This window comes from Bidens hawaiensis, unplaced genomic scaffold (assembly GCF_021521415.1).
Source record: "Bidens hawaiensis isolate Kalapana, Puna unplaced genomic scaffold, B.hawaiensis_p1.1 tig00011189_1, whole genome shotgun sequence".
Classification (NCBI taxonomy): Eukaryota; Viridiplantae; Streptophyta; class Magnoliopsida; order Asterales; family Asteraceae; genus Bidens; species Bidens hawaiensis.
The window spans coordinates 281698-305907 of record NW_027491869.1 but is presented as its reverse complement, the minus strand read 5'-3'; the positions used below and the strand labels follow the sequence as shown (position 1 = coordinate 305907).

General features: G+C 38.2%; 2 protein-coding genes across 2 annotated transcripts; one reads left to right on the top strand and one right to left on the bottom strand.

The window, feature by feature from the left end:
• The first annotated feature begins 11581 nt into the window (after window positions 1-11581).
• LOC143537433 (uncharacterized) lies at window positions 11582-12010 on the top strand. Its single transcript, XM_077031207.1, has one exon. It carries the CDS (start codon window positions 11582-11584, stop codon window positions 12008-12010), a length of 429 nt encoding a protein of 142 aa, XP_076887322.1.
• Window positions 12011-19154: 7144 nt separating this feature from the next.
• Window positions 19155-23881, bottom strand: LOC143537419 (endoplasmic reticulum oxidoreductin-1-like). The gene is made up of 9 exons (XM_077031195.1): window positions 23691-23881; window positions 22561-22692; window positions 22217-22469; window positions 22016-22126; window positions 21714-21832; window positions 21240-21344; window positions 20938-21140; window positions 19743-19866; window positions 19155-19662 (listed from the first exon to the last, which is right to left on the bottom strand). Exons 1-9 carry the CDS (start codon window positions 23874-23876, stop codon window positions 19480-19482), a joined length of 1416 nt encoding a protein of 471 aa, XP_076887310.1. The 5' UTR covers window positions 23877-23881; the 3' UTR covers window positions 19155-19479.
• Between the last annotated feature and the right edge of the window lie 329 nt (window positions 23882-24210).

Genomic DNA, 24210 nt, shown 5'->3' with positions numbered 1-24210 from the left:
AGGGAATTGGGCACTCTCACTGTAGCGATCTTATAACAGCAGCCCTTCAATATATCAAAATTTATCTTCCAAGGATTAGTGTCAAATGCAGAGAAGGAAGTAAATCAGAGGTTCCTTATGTATCCAAGGTTCCTACAGATTTTGATAATCCGATTGTTTCCAGATCTTCAAAGAACAAGGGAGATTTTGAGATTACAAGATCCCAATATCTGCATGAGAATGAAAGATGCAAAGAGCAAGTTTGAAGATAATAATGATTGGGATGTTCTCCCATGGTTGCTTGTGCCAGCTCTAGGTGCTATTGATGTGCCTAGAACTCCTGGTAACAGCGATGATGAAGTGGATGATGATGGAGATAATGATCAGAATGATGATGGGGACAATGGTCCAAATGGTGATAATGCAATGGTTGTGGGTAATAATGATGCCACTTAAGAGATTGTTGGTGATGTACCTATGATTGAAGAGTAGAAGGAGATGATGCAGAATTGGAGGTAAATGAAGAAACTAATGAACCAATTGAGGGTCCGAGCAACAGAGCTACAGAAGCTATTGATGACGATGTGTTTGTAGCAAATGTCGTATCAAATGTTGCTGATACCATCAATAAGATAACTCCACCAGATTCACCACCACCTAAGACATACAATGATGACACAGACTCTATTGAAATTAATGATGTCAATGATGATATTCCTTCCTCACTTGCCACCACTGACCCAGTCTTATCTGACTCTGAACCTGTTCATGATACACATATCCCTTCACCACCAACATCACCACTTACTGTACCTATCATTACCACACCTGTTTCCCAACCTGCCCAACCTGATCAAGATACTCATCTTCCAACCCCACCATCCTCTCCATTACAAGAAACATATGCTACTACCACTACTCAGCCAACACAATCAATTCCCACAGAACCTGAGCAATATAGAGTACCATCTCCAAAAACAGCTGAGTCTGAACCCTTTTCTGAACCTGCCCCAATGCCAACTCAAGAAACCCCACCTTCAAGCCCAAATCTTTATGACATTGTTTGTGAAAATGCCAAGCGTGAATTTGAGAATATCATGATGAAGGAAAAGAATGATGTTTTGGAATCAAGGAACAAAGCTTTGGAGGTTGCATTGACTGAAGCGTTATTGAAAATTCGAACCCTAGAGGGGCATTCTGAGGTTGAGAAGACCTCAGATGCACCAAAATAGGGGGAGAAATATGAAGAAGCAGAAGGTTAAAAGTGATTGAAGAGCTGTATGCTAGCTCAGATAAAGAGGTTGTAGATGTTGGAACATCAAATGCATTAAACATGATAAATCAAGAATATGAGGATGGAGACTCTGATGTTGAGGGGGAGAATGATAGTGAAGATGAAACAGAGGAAGACAAGATGGAAAGGAAGCATAAAGGGAAAGGGGTTGCTTATACAGATGATGATTTACATCCCAAGTCCCACACAAAGTTCAATATGGTGATGACATACTTCACAAAGAAAATGTAATTGATCCTGATGTGGCTGAAGTTGAATTAATAAAAACTGCTATAAGACTAATGAATGAAGAATTGGAGTCTTTGAATCAAGAGAATGAGGAGGAAATTTCTCAAGAAGTGCTTGACGCACTATTCAAAATGAAGGAAAACGAAGTGGAAAATGAAAGAATGAGGAAGGAGGCAGATGAAGCCATAAAGGCTACACTGGAAGCTCTGAAAGCAAAACAAAATGTTGATGATCAAGAGCATACACAAACTGATGAGCCTGTGGTAACTGAGCCTGAAGAGCCGATACAAACTGAACATGAGCCAGAGTTGACAGAGCCTACACAAACTGAAACTGAAGCTGAACCTACAAATCCAGAAAATGAGACTGATAAAGAACAAGAATTTGGTCTAGGTCCAGTTATTCGTGAAGAAGATGACACTATTGAAGTCTCTGCAAGTACAATGGTGAAACTGGTCATTATGAAGGATCTGATAGACATTCTGAAGCCAAAAAGACATCATCCTGAAATTGTAATGGCTGCTAGAAAGGCATAAAGAGATTTCATTTACATGAGCAAAGAAAGAGAACCAGTGGTTGAAGAACCAGTTGAAACCACTGAACTGATTATCAATGAAATTGCTGAAGAAGATGAAGATACTCATGAAAAGGAGCCAGTTACAGATAAAATCTTTGATGAAGAACCAAAAACTGATGAACCTGTAGTTGAAGAAATCATTAATGAAGAACCAGAAATTCAAGTAACACAACCTACCTCACCTATCCCATCCGAACCATCTGAACCTTCTGAATCCCCTGAACCATCTAAACTAGAATCTGAAGTAAGAGAATCACCGAAAAGAAAATATAAAGCTGAGCCTGAAACACCAAAATCAAAAGAACAAAAATCGGTGAAAGTAATGGTGTATAAAAGAAGAAAAGCTAAACTTGAAGAAAGGAAAAAGGCTCAATTTGTGAATGATGAAGAACCAATTATTGGGGCACTTCATAATTTAGATGAAGAGTTTGATGAGAATGAAGATGAAGAGGGATCAAAGGATGTTGAGAAAGAAAATGAAGATAGAGCTTATTTGATAAGTCTTGACTATGATCTGAAATATCTTCAAAGACTGTCAAAGGAAGCCATAGCCAAAGAAGCTGAAGGTTGGACACAAAGGGAAACCAGAAGAGAGTTCTTGATAAAAGCTGGTCACAAGCCTGCATCTCTAAACCTACAATCATTTGATGCTATTGATAAACTCTACAAGAAAGCTCTTGTAGATGACTTGGCTAATCTTGTTGAAAAGGCAAAGAAGAGAAAGAGAACAAATGATGATGCTGAATATGAATCTATGAAGGCTAAGCACAAAGAAATTCAATTTCTTCAAGTCCACAGTTTTGAATACAGCTATCTGATCAAGCTTTCTCTAGAAGAATGAAAAAGAAAAGTGCAAGAAGTAAAAGACTCTCATCAAAGTAAAAGAGCTCTGCTGATGTTGAAAGAGAAAGAAAGCTAAAAGAGTAGAAGGAGAAAGAGAGGATAGAGACTGAAAAGAAGAAAGCTGAGGCTAAAGAGTGGTTCCAAGATCCTCTAAGAGTTCAAAATTTTAAGGAAATAGTGATGGGTAAAGGTATGACAGAAGAACAGTTCAACAATATGCCTCTTGAACAACTCTTAGACATATACAATCGAGAGCAAAGATTATATATGGAAACACAGAGAAGAGTGGAAGAGGAGAAGAGGAAGATGGAAGAACTTGTGAGGGCAGAAATGATGAGCGCCCTACACAAGAAGGGTGTTAAAATGAGGAGATTAATGACACAAACTGATGAAACCCTAAAGAGATGGTATGAAGAGGAGGGGCTTGATAAGTCTAAGAAAACTCAACAAGGAAGCACTAGCAGAGCACCCTTAAGGTCTGAGAGTGTGAGGCCCGAGCAACCAAGGAATTTAAATCTGCCCACACATCTCTTCTATGATAAAAGATCCAAGACCTTAAGGGTTATTACTAAAGACAACGAAGAAACTTTAATCATTTTCAGAGATGATTTGAGAAAATTCTCAGTAGAGCAGCTGAAGAAAATGGATGATAATCAAAACAGAAGACTGATGTGTGTCTAATAACCCTATAATAATGACCCTCACAACTAAGCTTTAATATTAAAACGAAAATCCTAAAACCACACACAACCGGCAAGTGTACCGATCGCAAGTAGTATAGACTTAGGAAGTCCGAGTATTGAACACGTGGACACGTCAGAACGCTAAAGATCACTAACCCTAGACAAGACCTACCTTAGAATAATAATTATATTGATTTTTGATTTTTAAATACTTAACTGAACTAACTAGACTGACTGACAAAACTTACCAAAAATAGAAAACTTAACGGAAAACTAACTGAGTTGACTTAGGATGGAGAAAAACGTCTACCTAGGTTTGAATCAAATTGTAGGCCTAACAAGCTAATTGATTGAATGATATATAGACACCGGTCCGTAAAGATGACACGACTAAGGATCGCTCGGGCTCACTGGATTACCTCTCGGTCTCACTCAACAAGCCTAAACTACTCAAAATCGGCTAAAACGACCAAACCGGGAAATAATTGCTAACGTGTTCTAATGAAGGATCACCACTCAGTCTCACCAACACTCGACCCTAATGGTAATGAATACTACACAACCAAGGATAGAGGAACAATTCAACTTAAACCAAAATAGATCAACTAGTCGCTCAAAACACCTAAACCTGACAAGAAACGAACTCGCTCTCGCGCAATCCTTATTATAGCATGCAAAGGCAATGAGACAACCCTAACTTCCTATCACCTCTCGGTCTCAAGAAAGTTGTTTAACCGCTGTACTTTATCCAAATAATCACGCAACAAAACCCTACGGTTGTTCCTACCGCAAACAAACCCTAAACACAAAGTCTAGAATCAAACAATGCACCGATCAATCAATACAAAACTAACCAATCAACACACGAGGTTTATGCAATGAATCACCAAAATTTCCAGCCCTTAAACACAACCTATTTCATGTCTAAATCAAACTTTACAATAGCAATTCAAGTCTATCAATCAAACAATCCAAAAAGCTCATCAAACACTAATAAGAATCATCATTCCTAGGTAGAACTAACAAGTTTAGCCAATAATCATCTTTGGACAGCCATGAACATTAAATAAAAGCATCATTAAACTCATCTTAAACATCAATTCAAACATTCAATAACCAATACTAATCAATACAAGTCAATATCCCAAGTAATTGCAAAACTACTAATCAATTGAACAAATAAATCAAAGTATATGAACAATGAAAAAGATGTAAGGATATGAATGAATTCCGGGCTGTTCTTGGCTGCTACAACTGATGAAAAACCTTCCCGAGGCTTGGTTCTTGTGTCTTCTTTCTTCCCTAGCCGTCACACGATCAAACCCTATCCGAATAACAGTTTTTTCTTTCTTCCTCCCTTCTGCCCTGCTGCGATTGGACCTGTTCCAGCAGCTTAGGGTTTTTATTTTTTTTATATAATATAATATAATATGGTCTTGGGCCTCCATGATGCATACGGGTCGGGCCTTGAGTTGTTTACTTGAAAACGTATGCGTAAAATGCTCGTAGAATGCTCGAAAAGTTCGGTTTCTTTCTTTCTTTCACCCAAAACCTACAAGATTAATAAATGTATGTAAAACCTATCTAAAAAGAGTTAAAACAAATAAAATATAATATAATACGTAGATAAAACGTGCGAAAAATGCGAGTGTTTTACAACACATCAAAGACAATTAGCCGGGCAACAAAGAAACGATCTCACCAAATTTATTAAAGAACAGGCAGAAAAGGGATTCCCATTTCTAAACCAAAGAAGAAGAGAGATAAGGAGTCAAGCAGAGAGGGATAAAAGAAACAAAAGAATTAATGAAGTTCACACTCTTGAACTCTCTCTCTCTCTTTGACTCCGGCAGAAGAAAACTCAAGCAAGCAGCTCTCACGACAAAAGGAAGACTTTGAAGAAGTGCTTGGCTATGAGGGAGGAGATGCGAGAACCAAATTCAGTGGTGCAGCAAAATGGAAGAATCATGTTCATCACCTACAACCAGCACAACGACTCAATTTCTTTGAGGAATGAGTCGGGAATACCCATTGCAGTAATCAGGCATGATGGGGATCTGCAATTTATGCATCCTCAAGATCTCCAAGACTTAATTGATGCAGAATTCCTAATTGACTCCTCTGACACTGTGGAGCTTGATATGATTAAACAAAAAGCAGCACTTGTCAAACGGATGAAAGAAAAATATGACACAAGTAGCCGGAGGAGGAGATAGCATAAAAGACACTCAATGATGAGTATTTGATTTCTGTTTATCTTTGTAATTTTGTTAAAGTTGTACTTTTTATGTAAAATTTTAATGTGTAATGCCCAAGTGGCAGAATTCCTATTTATGTAATGATATGACATGTTCTTTAATGATATATCTTTGATGTCTGATACATGTGTAACTCTATGCAGGTATGTTTTGGTGCATCTGAGCTTGTTCTAATCTAGGGGGAGATTGTTGGGTCGGATTTTTGATAAGGAAGATTGGAATCTTCTCAACCTCCTTAGAAAACGGCTAAGTATGGACTTCGAGCAAGCCTAGACGATCGAGCATGGTTTTACTACTTCGAGCAAGGTCTTCAGAACCTTAAATGGTTGATTATTCTAAGTGTTAAGACTTCGAGCAAGCTACACTTCAACGAGCAAGAGTATTCTTCTATCGAGTATGGATTTCCAATCGAGCAAACAGCTTGATCATACAAGTTTTAACCAAGTGTCACGAGCACAGGATGATCGAGCACATGGGGACAAGCATGGATGCAATAAGAATATGTCACGTGATCAAAGCAAGGACTTCGAGCACAGTTCAGTTCCCCGAGCAAGATTTACATCCGAGCATGCTAAAGATTGCTCAATAAGTCTAAGGACAAGACTGAAAACATCAATAAGAATGAGCTTGCTCGATGGACTAGTTCGAGCAAAGCAAGGATTGGTCAAGAGGAATGAAGTTTGCTGGAGGATAATATCTTCACTAAAGATATTCTAAGTATAGTATGCTCGAAGACACTCATCGAGCATACCAAGCGTAGCGAGTATAGAAGGAATGTCAGGGTCTATAAATAGGGTCCTAGGTTTCCATTTAGGGCACGGATAACGACGCACACAATACGAGAAACATTCCAAAAGAATATTCTATTTGTTTTCTCGTATAGCCGCCGCAGCCGTCATATACGAAACCCTAGACATTCCTTTCACTGTTGTATTAAATGATATATTAAATGCAGTGAATCTTTGTCTTTTATTGTGTTCTTATTGATTATTTATTATCATTTTGTGTCCGATATTTCACACCTTCGTTCCCACTTGTTGGATATCCTGATTCCACCGGGATATTTAATAGGCCTTTGGGTTACAAAGTCGTCGTCTTCTTGTCAACCTTTTTCTAAGGTTTCACCCGACTCACGGTCCTGACAATTTCATAGACATGGTCAGATGAAGGGATGATGATAAAGAAGAAAGGACAAGGAACCCAAGGTTGGAAGGATAGATGTATTCCCGTCAAACCCGTCATGGATGAATGCACCCCTCTCGTTCTCCGGTTCGAGCAACGAGGATGCTAGGGAAATGCCTTTGAATGTATCTGCTAGTGTAGCTGGGCATCGGATAACACGAGTACACATTGCCGGGGGGAGCGGTGTGGAATCATGTACGAACAATGTTTCGCTAGAATTCAAAGGGAGGTGAGAATCAAGTTGGAAGAAGATCTATGCCCATTGATAAGGTTCTCTGGAGAGGTTGTAAAGCCTTTGGGATCCCTAACTATCCCGTTCACTTTAAAAGACGATGAGAAAACTAGAACTGTGCGCCTGCGATGAGGGCCCTCAGGGCGGCACATGGTTGCATAAAGTTCCCCACTCCAAGTGGGATAGCTACCATCCGATCATCGGCTGAAATAGTTGCCAGTGTGGGGGCAGGAGATAGACCTAAAAAAGGACAAAAGGGAATAGAAGAGTGGGTCCTCAATGGCAAGCATCTAGAGCAGATTGTGACACCTCACTCTTCCATCTTAACTTCGCCAACCCAACTTCGTTGTATTACATGTCACGCATAACATTTACACGAGTCAGTAACAAGTCACACACATGAGTCCTATTGTACATGTTGGTGATTAATGTCGAACCGGTTATTCTAATAACTTGTATGATTTAATTATTGATAAGTGATTATGTGTTAAATGCTTTTCCATATTATAATTAGATATTAAAAGTATAGTGTCAAAAAAAAAAGGCTCGCCGAGCATTTCGTAGGCTGTGCCTTCAGCCTCCGCACGGCTCTGGGGACGACCAGGTTGGGAAAATTCTTTTAAAACCTATTTTCCAAACCCTAATCACCCCATAACCCTTTACAGCCATCATTGGATGAAAAACTTGAGTTCTTGGGTAACTTTGAGAGCTTGCGGGTGATTAGGAAGATTAGGAGTCATCAACATCATTATTCGATCATTAATTGTAAGTGTTTCATCAATAACCACTCGTTTTCGTGCTTGTCTATTGTGTGTGTTGAAAACCCCTAATAAGATATGAAATATTTCTGTAATATGGAGGTTTTATGATGGTTGTGATGATGTTTGTTCTTCTATTGGTGTAGTTGAAACTTAGGGTTGTCGTTTACATGATTATCGATCCATCTTTGTTGAAATCAGAATGCTGACAACTTTGTACTTGCTTATTGGTTCAACTGTAAATTGATGATAAACGATGGCTTTTAATAAATTCTTGATTCTAGGATATAGTTTGTTGAGTCTAGTTTCTAGAAAGTTATGAATTGTAATTTTTGGATATACAGAAGATAGGTTTTATGATTTTACAAGATTGCATGTCGCATCTGATTTGGGAAGATGTTTTCTGGTCTAACTTCCTGACATCATGACTTGATATTGACAAAGCCAAATGGGTTGGCTCCACTTCTGGAATTTATTATTATGAGTTTATGAGACAACCAATTGGCCTTGCATAATTTGGATAAATGAGTTGAGAGAGCCATGAACATACTTTTTGTTGCGCAATCTGCTAAACTGTTTGTACCTATCTGCAATGATTGAATTATTGTGAGCTTTTCATATATGATAAAAATAATAAAAATTGTTTGAGAAACCTGATCCATATATTCTACTGTGATAAATTTTTCAGAATTTATCCTTGAGTTTTGCATAGTGAATAAAATCAGTTTGTACGTCCTAGAATCTGCCTCGTTAATTGAATGATCATAAGTTAGGTTGTTTCTTGAATATTTGGTTGCTTTGCCATGAAATAATGTGTGGATACATGTTAGGACTTTTATTACAGTTGACATTACTTAATATCACCAAAGAGTCGTCGGGTCAAGTTTGTGTTTGTGTGTGTGTGTGTCTATACATGAGTCTTAGAGTCTTGGTTGTTAAACACATTCTCATAACATAAACACTTGTACTAGGTAACAATTAATGAGTCAAGTGCATACATAGGTTTGAGAAAAGTCCATTACACGCGTCACCAGGTGAGTTCATGCTTTTTCCAACTTGTTTTCTGGATTCAAAACACAAAACTATTTTCGTATACTTGTTTTCTGGATTGAAAACACAAAACACTTTCCTTACTTGTTTATAGGATTGAAAACACAACTATTTTCGTATACTTGTTTTCTGGATTGAAAACAACAAAACTATTTTCGTATACTTGTTTTCTGGATTAAAAACAACAAAACATTTGCCTATACTTGTTTTCTGGATTGAAAACACGGACATACTTACATACTGGTTTCTGGAGGAAACGCAGCGACTTATTTTGGATTCATGTAGTTTCATATATATCACAAGTGTATACTAGATGCCCTCATATCACTTAAAGTCCTTACATACCTTGAATTGTTAGGATGGGATCGCGGGGAAATTTAAGTAGTACTGCTAGGTTTGACAAACCCCACATGCTATAACTTGACTGGAGGTCGAACGGGTGTAAATTGTCCTAACATACATAGCCATTGTCTTGTGATAGACCTGGTAAGAAGGTATACAGATAGTCAGCTTCGGTTCAAACGTCTAATAGCTTGTAAATGGGTTAGCCACCCTGGTATATTTGAAAAGTGCTAAATCCACATACACAACTGATGCTACGTATACTATATATATATATATATATATATATATATATATATATATATATATATATATATTACTTTTTACTATTACTTATGAACTCACCAACCTCGTGTTTACCCTTGAGTATTTATATTTGCCCAGGTTGCAAGATGTGCTAAAGAGTGGATTGCATTGTATGCGTCTGGAGTCACACTTGTCGCACGAACTTTTTATTTCATATTATTTACATTTGATGGGTTATGCATGTTTTGAACACATGGTTCATTGTTTTTAAACCATTTACTTTTACTCTTCCGCAAAACTTTAAATTGTTTGGATTGGATTTTTGTGTTCTCATGTTTGAATGAGAGGTAAATAAATGTTTAGAATATTTTACTTTGGTTGTTTGGTATAAAGAGTGAGCTAGATCCTGGTATGTCACACGCCTCGCGGTAAAACTCCGTTAGTCGAAATTTAGGGATGTGTCACAGACAGTGAAGATAGGGGCCCAGCTGTCCGACAAAGGGAAGGTAGGGCTAAAAGAATTGTTACTAAGAAACATTGTTGTCTTTGCATGGAAACATGAAGACATGACAGGAATACCCAGGGACCAAGTACAACGTAGCCTCAAGGAGTTCCATTCGATGGAACCCGTCAAGCAGAAGAAGAGGAGCTTGGGCCCGAGAAAAGTCAAGCTATCCTGGAGGAAACTTGGAAGCTGTTGCAAGCTGGAATAATACGGGAGGTAAGATATCCTCAATGGATATCGAACCCTATCATGATAGCCAAATCAGATCCATCTGACGTATGTGTATTGACTTCAAGGACTTGAAGAAGGCATGCCCCAAAGACTCTTACCCTTTACCTAAAGTAGAGAAGAAGATTGAGTCCCTTGCACAGTTTCCCCTGAGGTGTTTTCTAGATGCATATAAGGGGTACCATCAAGTCCAGATGAACCCCAAAGATGAAGAGAAGACGGCGTTTTACACTAACGAAGGGACCTTCTGTTACACAAAGATGCCTTTTGGACTGAAGAATGCTGGAGCCACCTACCATCGGTTCATGGATGAGTTGTTCGATCGCCAAAGGGGAACGAACGTGGAAATTTATGTTGACGGTTTGGTGGCTAAAAGTGAAGATGAAGAAAAGATGTTGAATGGAATCAAGGAGACGTTTCAAACTTTAAGGGGGGCCAATATGAAACTGAACCCTGGGAAGTGTTCCTTCAGGGTAGAAGAAGGAAAGTTCCTAGGGGTGTTAGTAACAAAGGAAAGGATCAAGGCTAACCTGGAGAAGGTGGCGGCTTTACTCCAAATGAAGCCTCCTAAAAACATCAAGGAGGTACAAAGGTTAAACGGGAGACATGTATCCCTTAACCGGTTCCTTTCAGCATAAACAACCCTCCCGTTCATGACAGTGTTAAGGAAAAGTACCAAGAAAAGCAAGTTCTGTTGGGACAGGGAAGCTGTCAAAGATTTTTAGGATTTAAAGGCGCATCTGTGCGAACTCCCAACCATCGCAACCCCCCAACATGGGGAAGTGCTCATTTAGTACCTTTCTAATATAGATAAGACCATTAGTTATATCTTGATGGTTGAAAGGCGGGAGGCACAAATACCCATTTATTTCGTCAGTCGTATGTTGAAGGGGCCGAGAGAAAGATACCTCTCAGTGGAAAAATTGGTGTTGGTCCTGATTTATATTGCTAGGAAGTTACGACGGTACTTCCAAGCACAACATATATTGTCAAAACCGGAAGTATCGGTTAGACTGGCCAAGTGGGCAATCGAGCTGGGAGATCATATCATCTAGTACAAGCCTCGAATCACATTCAAGGGGCAAATCATGGCTGATTTTTTTAACAGAAACCATGCCTAAAGAAGGGGACAGGTAAGGAGCGCCCGAAGAGGTAGCTCTACAAGGGACAGATAAAATGAAAAAGTCACCTTTGGAGGAGCTTCTCTGGAACTTGTACACTGACGAGGCCTCTAATGAAGAAGGTAGTGGAGCGGGGTTTATCTTGATTAGTTCCAAAGACATTGAGCTTACCTGTGCAGTACGTTTAGACTTCCTCAGCACTAATAATGACGCAGAGTATGAAGCGTTGTTAGCCGGGCTGAGAATGGCACAAAAAGTGAAAGCCCAAAGGATCAAAGCTCATGTTGACTCCTTGTTAGTAGCAAATCAAGTCAAAGAGGATTACGAGGCCAAGGACCCCAAGATGATAAAGTACCTACGAAAGGTACAAGAATTATTGCAAAGCTTCAAGAAATCAAAAGTAATGCACATTCCTCGAAGCCTCAACAAAAAAGCAGATGCCCTAAGCAAGCTGGCTGCTGTGGCCTTTGACCACTTGGCTTAGGATGTGAAAGTAGAAACTCTCCGAATCCCTTCAGTAACGGAAACCACGGTTTCTAGCATAGAAGTCTTAGAAGAAAATTGGATTACCCCTTTCCTCCTATACCTGCAGAAAGGGGTAGTTCCTGGTGATAAGCATGAAGCACGAAGGTTAAGGATACGAGCTTTAAAATACGAAGTCACTGATGGGGCTTTATACCGGAGGTCCTATTTAGGACCTTCCCTCAGATGCATTGACTTGGCAGAGGCTCAATATATAATTCGGGATATACATGAAGGCATATGTGGGATGCACATGGGAGCCAAGATGTAGTGGCTCAGGCCATGAGAGCAGGGTATTATTGGTCGGCCATGTTCCTAAGCGCTTTGAAGAGATACAAAAATGTGACCACTATCAAATACATGCTCCAGTCACATAACAGCCCAAGTCCAACCTGATCTTGGTAAGTTCTTCTTGGCTGTTTCCGAAATGAGGGATAGACATAGTCGGCCCTTTCCCTGAAGGGGCAGGAAAGGCCAGGTTTTTGGTGGTAGCAATAGACTATTTTACCAAGTGGGTGGAGGCCAAGCCCCTTACCACTATCACAGGGAAACAAGTAAAGAGGTTTGTATGGGAAAACATTATCTGCTGATTTGGTTTACCCTACTCCATTGTTAGTGATAACGGGTAGTAGTTTGCCAATAATCCTTTCTGAGATTGGTGCAACCAACTGAAGATCATGCATGTTTTCACTTTGGTAGCTCATCCCCATGCCAATGGCCAAGTGGAAAGAGCTAATAGGAGCATAGTGGAGGGGATTAAAGAAAGATTGGGGAGACAAGACATTCATGGGTCGAGGAGTTACCCCACGTCTTAAGGCCTCACAGGACCATGCCCCAGACCAGTAATAGGGAAACACCTTTCAGTTTGACGTATGGGACCGAGGCAATGATACTGGCAGAAATTAGGTCTCTCACCAGTCGAACTTTTAAGAGGGGACAAGAGAACGAAGAAGATTTGAGGTTGAACCTGAACCTAGCCGAAGAAAGAAGGGAAATGGCAGCGAGAAGGGAGGTAGAATACAAGAAAAAGTTGAAAAAATATTACAACTCCGAGTCCGAGAAGTCAGGTTTAAAGTGGGAGATTTGGTTCTTAGAGAAAATGAGACCAGCATGAAAGAAGACCAGGGAAAATTGAGCCTAAGTGGGAAGGCCCTTACCAAGTTTCCTGGGCCGGAGAAAAGGGTGCTACAAGTTAGCACACCCTTCATGAGAGGAAATCCCGAGAACCTGAAATTCAATGCAACTCAGGAAATACTACGTATGAATTCCCTCAAAGGGAAAGCAAGCCCATTTTTGGAACTTTCACGTGGGTTAAACGAATAAAACAAAACCTCTCTGAGAGGAAAATCATGACAAAATCTGTAATTGTCCTTTTTGTAAAATTCTAATGCAAGCATGATTCAAAAGTTAATGCATGGTGAAATTTTTGTTGTATCCAAAGGTGTCACAAAGGTTTTGGGGAAAAATACTAAACTATGCATTTCTTTCTCCGATAGAAAATACGGATATTCATTAAAACACACAATGGGGGTGACGCAAAAAAGATCACCCGGTGCAGACACAAACATTTTTGCAAAATCCTACTGTGTCTTACAAACGAGCCTGCCTCGTAAAAACTCATTTAGTAAAATCCCTTTTCGTCACAAAAGATAAAATGAAGGCCTCACCGATACTTAAAACGTTCATGAACTACAACTATTGCAAGCAATCGTAAAATATTGAGCTATCATTAAACATTCACCAAATATCCAAAGGAAAACGTGATTCATACATCACAAAAAGTGCAACCCACAGCAGGGGGAAATGAAAGAAAACAACAAAATAGTATGAAAATGTTCACACACCATAAGGACAAGTAGCAAAGACATGAAATAACCAACCAATCCAACACAAACACATATCAAGGGAATAGAGAGGGGGGATCCACGACTGAGGACAGAGCTTGGATCCCTTCAATGGAAAATACAGGATTGGAAGATATTTGGAGTAATATGGGCGGTGCATGAGCAGTGAAAGACACAAATGCTTCTTGAGCTTCGGCCTCAACTGTAGCCGAAAACGAGGGAACCTCATGCAAATGAGTTCCCTGAGCACAATGCTCGTAACCAACCCAGAGTCCATGTTGAAAACAAGTTTCAAAAATAGCCCGGCTCAGAGTATCCCTAGCCTCAAGCGTCTCGCGGCACCCCAAAGCCCTCTCATAAACTTGACGAAAGCCTTCTGAAACCATCCACCCTTTTTCTCCCTTGAGTTTAGCTAAAACCTCTGGCAAGTCTGCATGCTCCTGTTTCAACCAATCATTATCTTGAGAAAGTTCACATATTATTTGCTTCTGTTGATCCTTAACCATCTCCACTTGCTTCTTCAAGGTCTCTCGCTCAGCCCACTCACGATCCAAAGTAGCCTCCAACTCATGAATCTTCACAATGGGGGGAGTTTCTTCAAGCTAAACCCAAAGAGACAAGCAGTTAATAAAAAAAAGGTGGGAAAATAGGAAAAGAGAAAATCACTAACCTCAGCAAGCTTTGCCTGGGCCTCAGAAAGGGAAGAACGGATAGTATCCAACTCCATAGTATTATTTTGAGCAGCAACAAGTTCGATAGTTAAATGAGAAACCTGATCCTTGGTAGATTGTAAGGTAGCTTTCTATAACATTTCGGATCTTTCGTATTAATAAAATCATGAACTTAATTGTATTTAATTTAGTTTATAATTCCATAACTTTCAATTACGTCAAATAGCCCTTAGAAAATTTTAAAATGGCTTAAAATGCATTTTTAGAACTTCAGGGACTAAAACTGTTAAAAATCAAATTTGATATATATATAGGGTTAGGTTAGAATAAAAACCCACTTGAGTTGTGAAAACTCTAGAAACCCATTCTCAACCACATGTTTTTAATTAAAGATTAAATCTTGTGGTCCACAATTAAAGGTAATAAAAAAATGTAAAAGTTAATTTGCATTTTCTCTCTCCTAAAAACATATATAAAAATTAGTAAAAAATAGCAAAACATTTTTTTTATGTTTTTGATGTTCTGTATTAAATATAACAACATATATTACATGTAACAAAAAAAACGATGTTACATAGGGTTTTCATGAGTTTTCACAACTCAAGGGGGTTTTCATTCTATACTTTGCATATATATATATATATATAGAAAAGGGTTAAAATAAAAATACATAGTTTTGTAGGAAGAGTAGGAATGACATAAAATTTAGAGTTAGGAAACCATGTGAGCCTATTTAGGGAACTATATAGGCTAAATCCTAGATCCTAGTAAACTATTTAGTATTTTTGAAACTACTAATCTTAATCACTAGATTCTAGATCCAAGGGCCTAGATTTATTCTTACTCTTCCTAGAAAACTATCTCTTTTTACTATAACCCACCCCTATATATATATATATATATCCACCTTTCGCGTAGCGCGAAGGAGGAGACCATAATCTTCGCGCGGCGCGAAGCAGCACCTAATCAGCCTAAGACGTTTACGATTCTCGTTTAATACTAAATCTTTCCATAAACGACCCTAAATCATGAAAATTGAGTTACAAGTTATTTAATCTGCTATGGAAAAGTGTATAGGTTCATTCCTTGTGATTTGATCAATATAATGGAGAATACAAGACTTGATTTTGTCATCAATATATGATTCGGTTACTTAAAGGGGCTTTTTAGCTGACATTAACTTGGGCTTACCTATCCTATATAAATAAGACATAAATCATCCGCCAAATACTTCCCTAAACCCTAATAAGAACCCTCTTAGTCGTCATCCTCATAAGGCATACGATTCCACCTTCTTTTTTTCTATATACTCAAGATACAAGTGTTCGTGTATGACTTTCAAGCATTTTCAACCTTTGACTTCCGTTTCTCATCGATTTCTTTTTTATATTACATATATACACAAAACTAGCAAATGAATGATCGTGTGTATGCAATCAATTGCTATTTGTTACTTGCTTATGTGCTTACATTTTGTCATATTCTGAGAGATCCATCATAATCACATTATAGTATGATCATATGCCGTCATAGTAGCCATAGCCCGTGTTCGTGAGGCATGGTCAGCTGACACATTATTTTCTCACAGTTTGATTGATTATTACTCACATTATTTTGTTTGTGCGGTTATTATTTATCATTTATTACATATTATTATTAGTGTCAAAACTGATGATCATCTCACTCGACATGTGTTGCTAACAAATCTTTGTTTACTTTCTACGCATATGCAGGTTATCAGCTGATTTGAAGCTAAGGTGAAGGACACATAAAAAGACCTTAGAAAATAAAATCAAGAAATAATTGAAATATTATTTTGTTATAGATTGTTTATTTGTTTTGGATTATTATTGTTATTTGTGCACATATTTGAAATTTTAAATAAATAAATTAATTAAATATTATCATATTTTATATTGTATGATAGTACTTGTAAGCTGTGAACCACGGTTCACACCCTGGTATTTCCGCCTTAGGTTGTGTGTGACACTTTCAACCCAGGTACTTCCAAGCCTCTCTCTTCGGCCAATGTAACCTTCTTACTCAACTCCAGAATCCTCTTGCCATGACCTTCCAAGGACTTTTTCAACTCGGCAATTTCAATCTGCCCCTCATGGTTAGTGTTGATATAAGCATGACGGGTAGAAGCTCCCAAGACCAAAGTAAGATGCAAGTAAGTACCAAATTCACTAACAAGACCATCGGGTCTAAAGACTGCACGTGGGCATAGTCAACTTATGGAACAACATCGGTTAAAAACTCATGAGCAAGTTGAGGGGTGTTGACAGAAGCACCAACATTTAGAGTCCATTTGGGAGCAAAAACATCGCCAGGAAGAAATTCCCCCGAGGAAGAAGATATAAGAGTTTCTGGTACAATGGGTTTCTTCCCTTTGGGTCCTCTTTCACAACAGGGGATGAATCAGACTCCTGAATACCCCTAGAAGAGGGGGCAGTGGGAAAGGAATAGTCTACATCCACATCCACATGCATAACCTCGGGCGAAGTAGTGGAGGAAGGGCCCTAAACAGTTGACGGTCCCAGATATTAACGCTTGGAGTTTCTCAAACGACCTTTCAAAGAAGCATCAGATATTGCAGATGTTGGGTTCTTGCGTTTAGGAGTGTCCTAAACATCAACAGCAACTGAAAACCCGGGAGCATCTGAGTCCGGAGACACGGCAACAAACTGGGTGGCTGCCCCCGAGGAAGTCTCATCAGAAATAGGTAGCTTAACGAATTCAGCTCTCTTCATAGGACATTTCTGCAGGATCTCCATCAAATTCATCTCTGAAACAAAGCAAACAAAAGTTAAAAACAAGAACAGTCCAAGAAAAACACAAACGAAATACGTATAGCCACCCACCTCGGTCCCCCTTGAACATAGCTGGTCGTGTCAAGGGATCAGGACATATCTAGCTCAACCCAGCCAAGTACAACAATAGCTCAGGATAATTCATGGCTTTTGTCTTGTTTTGAACCAACAGATCATAAAGCCAATCTTGGCTTGTAGGAGGACCAAGGGCGGGATCATCAATTTTTGAGGAAATGAGGCGACGACGAGTAAGGCCAGGAGCAAAGGAGGATGACACAAAGAAAAAACTGTCCTTCCATTCCCTAGGATAAAAACCAGTGAGTATTTTTGAACAACAAGACAGGTTCTTCTCACCTGAACGACGCTCGAAAGCAAACCAATCGTCATCTGCTTTCTGGTTTTATAGCCGGCGAAATAAAGGAACTGTGGCAAATCCGTTCAAGGCTCGACAAGCGATTTCAAAGTGAGTAACCCTTAGAAATCCCAAAGGATGAACTTGGGAAAAGCACAAGCGATGATGTTTTAAGAGAGCCAGCTGAAATTCGGTTAAAGGGTATCGAATGTTGGAAAACTCAAGGTTTTTGGCATACAAAGCTATGAATCCAAGACGGCTAATCACCGTATCATTAGGACCCGGCAGAGTGGGCAACAACGAAAGCAGGATGCGATATTTCGAACACAAAGACGCCGTTCTAGTTTGGGTCATAGAGGAAGTTATAGTGGACATACCGTCGCGACTTATGTTGAAGCAAGAAGAAGAATAACAACTAACCTGTTTAGGAAAGGGTGAACGGTGGAAAACGTCAGAAATGGAGCGCCGGAAGTAGGATGAATATAATGATGGAGGGTTATGTTGAAGAGACAATAGGCAGGGTGATATGATGGTTTCATGGGAAAATCGGGAAACCGTCCTTTCAAGATATTGATATAGACAAAAAAAAATGGGCCAAAATGTTGGGCTTCAACACAATTACACAAACAAAGTTGGCACGGAATGGGTTGAAGAAAGTAAGGCCCAAACATGTTAAGACAGAAAGAAAGGCCCAAGCATGTTGAAAGAAGAAAGCACTTAAGATTGAGTCCATCATCCCTGTCATAAATAACAAGGATAATAGACTAGGGAGACTTGAAGAGCCTACCTTTGAATTGGACTTCAAAGGTAGACTTTGATCCATCGAAACAGAAGGAAGACGAAAACCCAATAAGGAAGGCCCAACATGAATATAATTCTAAAAGGAAAACTTGAAGGGAAAGACCAAAGAGATTTAGGAGGAAACGATGTCTCCTGTTCATCTGATCTGGTTAGTGGCCCAAAGCATGTTGTCCCAATACAAGAAGCATGATCGAAGAGGCAAAGAGCTAAGGTGCGATCAGACAGACCGAAAGAAGAGAAGAGAAGGAAATGTATAATCAGAATCCCTTCGGATATATTGTATAACCCCTCTCCACTATATAAAGAAAAGGGAAATTATGTATCATTCTTTCAATATATGCACAACATGACTAGATATACTACTACACTAACAACAACCATTTATAGATCTCCATTTTTGCAAGTATAGTTAGAAACACTGTACTACCCAGTCAGGAAGGGTTCCAACATGTATCATTAGCAAATCAAGACCTCGTTGACAGTGTCAATATGGTCAACTCACCATTATGGACACGCTAGAATCTTAAGAGTTGACTGCTTGTACGTTGGCTAATGACAATGACATGCAAAATGGTTAATTTTAACTTGCCTGTTGGTCGGCTCGACTGGCGGCAAAAGAGACCAACACCACCACCACTTTCAAACAATATAACAACATACAAAACTTCCTATTTTTCCTCTCCCACATGTAAGAAAAAAGATTTAAGGTACAACTTACAAGTCCACAGTTAGTTTTGAAACATGAAAGTCCATATCACCATTACATGTATTGACACTGTATCTATATCTCTCTCCTTAATATTTCTTTCTCATACCTAGTTCACGACAGTGATGAGTGCGGCTAAATCTTCCACCTAAAAAAAAATCACCCGATTAAGACCATAAAACTAGTTCACAGCTCAGCAGGTCAGACCGAGCCAGCCCACAAATTACAAGTCTACCAAAGAAGATTACCACTGAGCCGTCCATGATTCCCAGAGTTTCTGAATCAACCTGGTTGCTTTGGGTGAATTTTGTAAAACCAAACTGTCCATAGCTGCAGAAGAAGCCATGTCAGTGACTGATTTGAGCGATTCCGAGAGCCGATTGAGCAGATTCATCAGTGCTATTACTTCATTTCTTTGCAACTGCAGCTGTAATCCAGTAAAACAAAATTATATATATAAATATTAAGCAGAGATATTATACAAACGAGTAGGTATGCGATACTCACAGGCTGATCTTGGTCTGTTTGACCATCAACAGAAAACAAGATTTTGAGTGCTGTTCCAAGACCAAGAACCTGAAGCTTTCCCCATAAACGACACTTTTCACACCCGACACAATCCATAAGGGCACTACAATTTACATATGTTTCGGTTACAAAAAAAAAATCTATAGTATTATAATATATACGAGTAATATGTATCATATCAAATATATTGAAAGTTTAAAGATTAAGAATCTCATTCACTGCTTCCTAGTTTTGTAACACAAAGTATGAAATACTTTAATGTAGATGAAAACAACCTAGTCAACTTAAATGATAAAAGCAACTCAATTGATACAAGTACGATTGAAATATTCTATAATCTATAATGCCAGCTATAATATTTGGCGCCTAGTTATCAGAAGTATACTAACAAGTTTGGAATAAAAGAAAGTGGTACGGGTCAAGCCAGTCAAATGTGAACCACAAAAAATTGCTGCTTTAACTAGTTGTCCAACCCACTTGACTCAAAAGTAGGGCCGTAAACGAACCGAGCAACCCTTTAACCGAACAAACGATCGAACATGAAAAATTAACTAATGGGTTTTTATTGTTCGTGTTCGTTCGTTAACCATTTGTGTTCATTTGTTAACGGTATAAACGAATAGCTCATGAACGTAAATGAACAAACATAATTGAAAATAGATGAAGGAACATAACCTAGCTAAAAACCAATTAAAAGTAAACATTAAAAACAATCTGTTGGGCCTAAAAAGTTAGTAAAACCTGACAATTGCAATTGACCCAAAAAAAATTAAATGAATATATTAACGCGTGTAAAACAAACAAAATTAAACAAACGTAGACTAACATAAATAAACATCAACGAGCATTCATGAACATAAATGAAGACATTTGTTCATGTACAATGCCATGTTCATTCGTTTAACTAAATGAACAAAAACTCGTGTTCATGCTCGTTTGTTTACTAAATAAACGAACATAAACAAATGAGATATGTGTTCACGTTCGTTCGTTTACCTAAATGAACATAAACTTCTCTTCATGTTTGTTTGTTTGCTAAATAAATGAACTTCTCCCCAAAAGGTTCACAAACGGTTCACTAACCGTTCGGTTCGTTTATATGCCTACTCAAAAGCTAGCAAAATGCAGACATATTTTTGGGCTAGAAGGTATAAAATATAGCTTAGAATAAAACCTGATGTTTCTAAACTGTTTCTGAGTCTGTTGCTTCAACTCAGGTCCACTTTGACCTTGCCACAATTTAGCCTCATCAAAGGGAAGCGGGCATGCAGCTTGTAATTTGGGATTGTGAACCAATTGTCGGATTAAGGAATGTGCCTTTAGATCCTCCAAATGGTTACCTGAGTCATACTCGGCCTGCTCTAAATAAGTGGCTGCCTGTAATTAATATAAGAAACACAACACATCAAATATGAGAAAATAATAGTGGTAATGAAGTTTTTTCTCCTATAGGTATAAAGATTCAAGAATGCTCACTTTTGTCACGGCTTTGAGAACAAAGAGGAAAGTGAAGTACAGATTTTGAACACGTTCAGGATGCTTTAATACGCGATCATACATCAATTGAAGATTTGCACCCCACTGAATTGAAGTTGGCAGATAATTAGTTAATGGCGAGTTTTATTAAGGCATATACAATTCCAATACCAAATAAATGAAATCCATCTATTCTAGATGTCGAGTTCCCAACTTATTCTCTAGCTATGTACAACAAAATAAGATTTATGTACAACCAGAAATTGCAACTCTCATCTGTTTTACATATCAACTTAATTTGTCAAGTAAACCTTCTATAATTTCTTCATCCGTTTGGTTGTTTTCTATATAAAAACCTCCTACAGGCCCAAATTTTGACCAATTTTGGCCAAACTTGGACCTAAAATTACATGAGTCATGCCTTTCTAAACCAAGATATGGGCAAAGATAAAATTAGCATCACGAGTCACAAACCTGATTGGTATTTTCATCAAGGAGATAATCAGTAGCTATGTGGACAGAAATTGAGGAATGAAGACCAGATATTAACTTGTATAACACTTTCTTCTCTTGGCAACTTTCTCCAGATGAATCTGCACAGAAAAGTTGATTACAAGAAATTTATATGCTTATTATATAATCATTAAATGGATTTTTCAAGAAATAGATATACTTCAACTTCAAAATAAATTGCAGGTGTAATAACAGGAACTCCATAAATAGTTGATTGAAACCAAAAGGTGGAAATATGAGCCACATGGAAACCATAGACTTACATTTTGGACAATTTTCTGAATATATAGCATCCCATATTCTTCTAGCTGATGGGCCTGTGTAACCTGTGTAATGTTCGGGATTCAATTGCAAATTTACATATGTCATTTCACCTGCAAATTACAACACTTTAATCAATATGGAGTTCTCAATAGTAACAAAAGACAAAACTACTAAAATATGAACACAACAAAGAAAACGACCATTATCAGTTTCATCATCATTAGTCCATGGATTATCTACAACCGCCCAGCCTCTAAATGCCTTAGCATCTAGAGTACGGTCAACAACAGCCTCCGGTTTTCCCTCTTGACATACAAGATCTTCTTTTGGAAGACCATGCGGCTTCTTAAATGGTTCTGGAAACTCATTTTCTGGACATTCACATACACTGCAATCACGTAGTCTGCACATTCCATCATCAGGCCAAAAGGGACAATCACACCATAACTTAACCTGTCACAGATGAAACCACATCATGATCATAACATAACTACACGTGAACTGTATTTTAAGAACACTAACAATATCAATTCAAAGAAAATACCTTGAAGTATCTGAAGAAAGGAGTTGTAACAAGTTCTTGTAACAACGGATGTAAAACTGCTCCATTAACACTATCAACTGTCTCATAATCACAACAACAATCCTCAACGATGCCTGTATATTTATGAGAACCCTGCTCAATGAAACAAAATCAGAAATCAGTAATGCTTATATACACTAAAACCAGAAGCTAAGTGCAACTCTAAAATCAGCAACATTCACCAGAAAATAAATCAGAAATCACATTTTTTAATGAACAAGTGAGATTAAAACAAAATTAGTATTCAGTAATGCTTATACAAACTAAGAGAAGAAGCTGAATTAGCAAAATTCATCAGAAGCTAAATCAGAAATCCCACGATTGAATGAGCAAGTGAGATTAAAACCAAATTAAACGTTTAAATCTCAAAAACATCCATTAATTTGCATCAATTAGCTTCAAATTCATGTTTGTGTGTGTGTGGAATATCAAATATCTGGTATTTGATATTCAGAAATCACACGAATGACTTGCAATACATCTCAATGAAATTGCATGCAGGTCTTAAACTACTAGGGCACAGCTTCTAAGTTCTAACGACATTCAATTGCAGGAATAGATTACGAAATTCAAACTCATCAAAACCTAAAACTAAACATTTTCAAAGTCAAAAACTTTAGATCTCAAAAACCTCCACTAATTAGCATCGATCAGCTTCAAATTCGCGTGTGTGCAAGTGTGAAATACTAATAGATACTTAAACTCAGAAATCACACAATTGATGACTTGCGACTACTACATCTGAAAAAAATTGCATACAGATCCTAACCTAGGGCACAAATTCTAACAACATTCAATCACGAAAACAGATCACAAAACTCAAACTTATCAAAACCTAAAGCTAAACATATTCAAACCCTAACCTATTTCAAAACATTAAAATCTCAAAAACCTCCACCAATTCACATCAATCGCCTTCAAATTCACGTGCGCGCGGATAAGAAATTCAAATTTAATTCAGAAATCACACAATTCACAGCTTGCAATCACATCTGAACAAAAACTGTTGACAGATCCCAACCTAGGGCACAATTTCCAACAACATTCACATCAAATTTACGTGTAAAACAACAAACAGAAGGAGAATGAACCTCAGAACAACGGCAGGGTGATCGGATGAAGGAGAACTTGCGAGAATGCGGCCAGGGATTTAGTGAAGCAGCAAGTAAAACCGCAATCAAAGCTCCAACAACAACTGCCCACCGCCATAGATTATTAACCTTCTTCTTCGTCTTAATCTCACCGCCATTCGCAAGTTTCCTGTCAATCTCCACCATCAATTTCAACTACAACTTGCTAATTCGAAAATGAATAATTAACTCCTGCAGGATCCCTAACTGTTGTTTATTATTATTATATATGTATTTCGAATTAATAATATTATTATTAACGCAGTTAGTTATATTAATTTGGAAGAGGAGTTTCGAGCTGTTGGTTTGTTTGTAACGCCGACTGACTGACTGACTGCACACAGATTTTGAAAGAGAAAAGAATCAAATCAGTGGGGAAGTTTTATAAAGATGGCGGTCTAGACAAGAAAAGAAGGAAAGCGTTTACTTGTGTGTGTAATCTACTTGCCATTCAATTACATTACATGGATATTTTTTTATT